General features: G+C 40.2%; 1 protein-coding gene across 1 annotated transcript in view; it reads right to left on the bottom strand.

Annotated features, from left to right (window-relative positions):
- The window catches only part of tmem104 (transmembrane protein 104), a 58363-nt gene that overhangs the window by 13569 nt on the left and 38794 nt on the right, over nucleotides 1-6000 (bottom strand). The window contains exon 9 of the mRNA XM_036213083.1: nucleotides 4773-4866. Coding sequence (XP_036068976.1) covers nucleotides 4773-4866 — 94 coding nt within the window. The remainder of the gene's footprint in view (nucleotides 1-4772; nucleotides 4867-6000) is intronic.

The raw sequence follows: 6000 nt of genomic DNA, 5'->3' as shown, positions 1-6000 counted from the left end.
TTGCACTTGGGCTTTTGTTAGGCATTTTATGTTACAGCCTTTTATTGTTAAGAAAGTTTATCTCAATACAATGTTACAAAATAAAGTATTTCTGAGGAAAACTATTAATTTTACCATTCTTGTTTTCATAATTAATGTAGAACTGCTAAATTCCACGAACCACACATTTTTTTTCCTTAAAAAAAGGCCACACATGAATTTGCGATTAATCGCGAGTTAACTCTGGACAATGCGATTAATCGCAATAAAAAAATGTAATCGCCTGACAGCTCTAATTTTTATTTTCAGGGGACAAACGAAGAAACGCTGCCAGCTCAAGGATGACATCATGAACTGGGCGGTTCCCACACAGCGGCAGGCGGAGCTTCAGGAATCGAGCCGTTTTACTTCTGGGTATGAAAAAACTCCCAAAAAATAACAAATATTTTAAAATAATATGTTTTTTAGTGGTCCAACGGTAATATATGATCATATATATTGATATAGTTCACTCTGAAAGGCTAAATAAATCATGTTATGGACTGTTTATCATCCAGCTAAGACTAAAACATTTGGATTTGACTTCCACTCATAATGGAGGACACATAAAAGAATTAAAACTGCATTTCTAAGCATTTCTTTACACAAATTGTGTTTGATCAGGAGCAGATGAAAAGCTTGAACTTCAACTGGCAGAGATTCCCTTTCTTCACTCAAATTTAAATCTTCCACTTACAAACAAATAGATTCATGAACGTCTTTGTTTTCCTCGTCTGAGCTGGAGTCTGGATCCAAACTGTACGGCTTTATTTTCTATGCTAATGTTGGTTTGGGTTTGTGAGGTGCATGTGTAAACATAGGGATGATGGGATATCAGCTGAGGCGTACGTTCACGTCAACAGTCCCGCCTACAACTCAGAGGTGAATTTCTAATGAACTCCTGATTCTATGCAGAAAATATGTCTAAAAACGACGCAGCCGTTCTGACTGTAGCTAAAAACTGAATAACTGTAACCAAAAGACCACTGAGGATGTTTTTAATAGAAATAAAGCGGGACTTTAAAACCTAAAAAGTCTAAATATAATATGTATCTTTTTATTTTTCAGATTATTGCGTTACACATTCAACTGATCTGTGTGTAAAACCGACTCATCAGATGTTTGAAACTGATCTATTTTGTTCTTAAATATGAATTATTCCTAATAAATCTCATTCTCAAAAACACATTTATTCATTTCAGAATTCATAACTGTTACAGCATTTACAGTTTGAGGACCTGAGTCTACCTTAGACCAGCCGTAAGCAGGTGATCCGGTCAGGCGGATCTCCTCTATGAAAGCTTTCAGGTTTTTAGTGATGAAATGGTTTAAAAAACGACCCGGCTGCTGCGCTCTTTATGAACAATCTCAATTAGAAGCACAACCCATTTGTTTCATTACTGACTGGCTGTGGCTGGGAGGCAGCCGGTCCAAAGGAATAAATACTGGCCTGTGATGTTGGCGGGCAGTCAGAGCATCGCTGCCCCATTTTCTATTTTAAATAAGGAGTAATTAAGTTGCTCTGCTGGGAAAAAAGTGACTAAACGACCACTTTCAGGAGATGTGGGCCGTTTAAAATGTGCAGAGGCGATCTGGGTTAATGGTGTTCTAAACCGTCTGGAGTCCTGAAATAAATGACAAATAAATACGGCTCAGTGGACAAGACGGCGACCCGGGTGATAGGAACAGTCCTGACGAGGCCAGAGCCGAGGGCAGGCGGCGCCCCACTCAGGTGAGCGCAGGTGCAGCCCTGGGAGGGGGGGTCAGGGTTAGGAACAGGAGAACTGGAGAAACTGGGCTGGAAGGAGACAACACATTCCAAAATGGTGTCCTCAAAAACTACAAAAACTTTACATACGGACTCGACTTTGTGAGTTCCAGAACCGCCTCCTTCCTCTTAGTTTAATCATATTTTGAACTTTAATTAAAGAGTCTAGGTTGGTGTGTGAACTCCATCAACCAATAAGAAGCAGGATGCATGACAAAGGCAGCGTGGAGAGCTAATTAGACGTCAGATGTGAGGCCAGATGGCTCCGTGTGGTACTTAGATGGTGATTTGCTCTCATGTTTGCACCATTAAGGAGGAAGGAGCAGGGTCACTTCACGTGCAGCTCCTCTGAGGAGGATCTTATGGCTCCACTTCTCCTCAGAGTGGATGAGCTGCAGAGCTTCAGGTGTTAAAGAGAAAGCATCTTCACAGTAAGAGGTTTCAGACCTCAGTCACCATCAGAAGTTGGTGCGAATTCCAAAGAAAAACATAACCGCACTTCTGTTTCAACAACCAACGTGATGCAAATCAAACCCCGTTAACGAGCAGTCGCTCTTCGCGCGGCGCCTTGCTGCTCCTGTGGCAGCAGCCTAACAAATGCAGTATTTGTGGAAGTGGGCCGAATGTTAATGGGATAATACGTTCTAAAGCAGGAACACCTCCATCCATAACTCAAGCGGTCACGGCATCTCTGACGGGTCAGAGCGGCACAAACAAACCCACAGACAGAAGAGAAAACAAGGCCAGTGGTCAAGATTAATAGTGTTATTAACAAAGTAGGCCACGACTTCACCGCCGCCTTAGAGCGCCGCCAAGACATCTAATCACTGCTAATAGGAGAACGTCACAATCCCGAACGCTGCAGCGTCGTCTGGCAGTTTTCTAAGAATTTGACTGGTTATGACGACTAAGGAGGAAAAAGATGGTCAGTGAGGATGTGAGGAAGGAGATTCTATTACTGTAAAGCAGTAAAAACTTTTCTAAAATAAAGTAATATAAACTTTACTTCTGTGAAGAAGAAAAACTTTACTTCTGTAAAGTAATAAAAAGTTATGTAAAAACTTGACTACTATTAGTTAAAAAAAACGTTTCTTCTGTGAAGTAGTAAAATCTGTACTAATATAAAGTAATACAAACTTTACTTGTGTAAAATAGTAAAAACTTTTCTAAAATAAAGTAATACAAACTTTACTTCTGTAAAGTAGTAAAAAGTTCTGTAAAAACTTGACTACTATAAGGTAAAAAAAACATTTCTTCTGTGAAGTAGTAAACACTGTACTAATGTAAAGTAATACAAACTTTACTACTGTAAAGTAGTAAAAACATTATTTCTGTAAAAAATTTACTACTAAAGTAATAACTATCTCTGTGAAGTAGTAAAAACTTTACTTCTATAAAAACGTTACTACTATAAAGTAATAAAAACTTTACTCATGTAAAGTAGTAAAAATGTCTGTAAAAGCTTTACTCTTATTAAATAGTAAAAACTTTACTTCTGTGAGGAAGTAAAAACTGTATTTCTGTAAAAACGTTAGTTCTGTGAAGTAATAAAAACTTTACTTCTGTAAAAACTTCACTTCTGTAAAGTACTAAAACCTTTACTTTTGTAAAACTTTACTACTATTAAGTAAACAAAACTTTTCTTCTGTGAAGTAGTAAAAATATGTCTGAGTAAAGTAGTAAAAACTTTGTTTCTGTAAAAACTTTACTGCTATAAAGTAATAATAACTTTACTTCTGTGAAGTGGTAAAAAACTTTACTTATGTAAAGAACTATAAACTTTACTACTGTAAAAATTGTACAACTATAAAGTAATAATGACTTTAGTTCCGTAAAGAAGCAAAACTTCACTTCTGTGAAAACTTTATCATTTATCATCCAGTAGTTCTGATACGGACAAAAGCGACTGGCAGAGCTGTTCTTTTCTCCATGAAAATACAGAGATTTTTATGCAATTTTCCCAAAAAACTAACCGTTGTACTTGAACTGCGGAAACATTTCACTATTTTAAAGTGGAATGAACATAATTCTAATGGACGCTGACACAGAGATTAGAGATGACGCCTCTAATATCAGCACAGGACGATTTTCTCTGCCTCAGAATGATTAAAATTAGCTTTACATTATGCAGATAACACAAAGTGCTGAACATTCGTGAAAAGCTGCTTTTTGTAACTTCAGAATCTGTTGGAACTGATTCTTGCATAAATGGTTGAAGAATTACGATAATTCAAATATAAACAACACGAACTGCAGCTTTGGTGTTGAAGGGTTAATAAAACAAACCAACACTTAAGATTAAATGGATCAAATATTGAAACTTCAGGAAATAAAACTCTAAAAAAAGCTCCAAATGGTTTTAAAACTCAGCGTCTTCAGAAAGGTGAACATGGCTTCAGTCTTGAGAACGAGCTCGCTCCGGTTCAAAGCGTCTGATAAACGGTGGAACGTGGCAGCAGCTGGTGGTGGAGATGGGTGACGGTAATGCTCCAGGCCAGCCTGCCGCCTCCTCACTTCCCTTCCCGGGCGTGACAGCACAAACACATGAAGGACGCCGCGCTTCCTCCACGGCCATTTTGAATCGTTACGCTGGGCTGCGAGGAGCGCCGACACCCCCAATCAATTACGGAGGCGGCGCCACAGTTGCGGCTAAAACCTCGGTGCTGTTTAGCAGACGGTTAATGGATGCTGCTGTGTTTGTGCGGGGGGGCGGGGCTGTTGTGACTCAAACAGCAGGTCCAGGACCGGCGCTTTATTTCCAGCCGTCCTCCCGTGAGTGACGGTCCAATCAAGCTCGGGACGAGCTGTCAGGCCTGTCAGGCTGAGAAATGAGGGGAGATGGGAATCAAAGGCACGGAGCGGGACCGGCCCGTGATGGACAGACCCGACCGCCGCCGGGGGGGAGGGGCGAGGGGGAGGCAGATAAAATGGAAATGTGTTTGGATCCAAGAGGAGAGGAAGACTGAAGAGAAGGGTCACGTCTTACCGATCCAGCGCATCAGCGAGGTGAGGATCTGCAGGTATTTGGTCTTCTGGGCATTGAAGAAGGTGAAAGGTCCCAACAAGAGGGTGAAGACGCTCTGCAGAACAGAAAAAAAAACTGTTTTACATGCCGGAGTCAATTTAAGTTGCAGATATCAAAGTCACAAGCTGCGTTTAGGGCTGGGAATCTCAGGGTAACTCACGATACGAGACGATTCACAATATATAGTATCTTGATATGCCAAACATTGCAATAATTAATATATTTCATTGGTAATCTATGATATATATATATATATATTAGAGCTGTCAGGCGATAACATTTTTTAATCGCGATTAATTGCATTTTGTCCCGAGTTAACTCGCGATTAATCGCAAATTAATATGCGGCCTTTTTTAAGGAAAAAAATTTGGAATTTAACAGTTTAACAGTTTAACAATTTAAAAATTTTACAATTTAGCAGTTCTACATTAATTATGAAACAAGAATGGTAAAATTAATAATTTTCATCAGAACTACTTTATTTTGTAACATTGTATTGAGATAAACTTTCTTAACAATAAAAGAATGTAACATAAAATCCCTAACAAAAGCCCAAGTGCAAGTGAAGGGCATTTTAAATTCAAAACTTCAATTAACGTTCAGTAAAATAAAATAAAAAAACATGAAAAATAAAATTTCCATAACACTTTCATGTTCATTTTTTATCAGGACCAAATCTTTTCCTCCTCTGCTGAACTGCAGTAATAAATGAAATAGAGATTTATCATTTCCAATTAACTTTTGTTTTTTAAAACCTTAAAGACTGAGAAAAGCGGGATACTCTGTAGATAGTTTGACAGTCTGTTACTGCCGCCGCGTTCTCTGGCTGCAGCTCGATGCAGCGACGTGTCCAGCGGAGCTCATCATGAATATGCCGGCAGACAGAACGCTATGCTGGGTTTAAACCTCCAGAACATTTAAAATGTCCCCCGGTGCGCTTGCTGTACGGAACGTCGGGGGTCCGCAGCTCTCGGGACGCGGCGCCGGACGCGAGCCGGTACCACCAGACGTGGTACTGGACGCGAACCGGAGCCGGGTTAGGGTGCAGGAGCTCTCCAGGTCCTAGCGCCGGCCGGTTTTAGCTTGCAGCTCGGTGGTTGGAGACCCGCCGGTGATCTAGTGAGAGCAGCCGGTGAGTTAAAGGGCGGGACGCCCGCCCGTGTGGTGTGGAAAGGCGGGTATGAGAAAA

The sequence above is a fragment of the Oryzias melastigma genome, linkage group LG8 (assembly GCF_002922805.2).
Source record: "Oryzias melastigma strain HK-1 linkage group LG8, ASM292280v2, whole genome shotgun sequence".
Taxonomy (NCBI): domain Eukaryota; kingdom Metazoa; phylum Chordata; class Actinopteri; order Beloniformes; family Adrianichthyidae; genus Oryzias; species Oryzias melastigma.
Note: the sequence above shows the minus strand (reverse complement) of the source record. Positions and strands in the feature narration are given on the sequence as shown.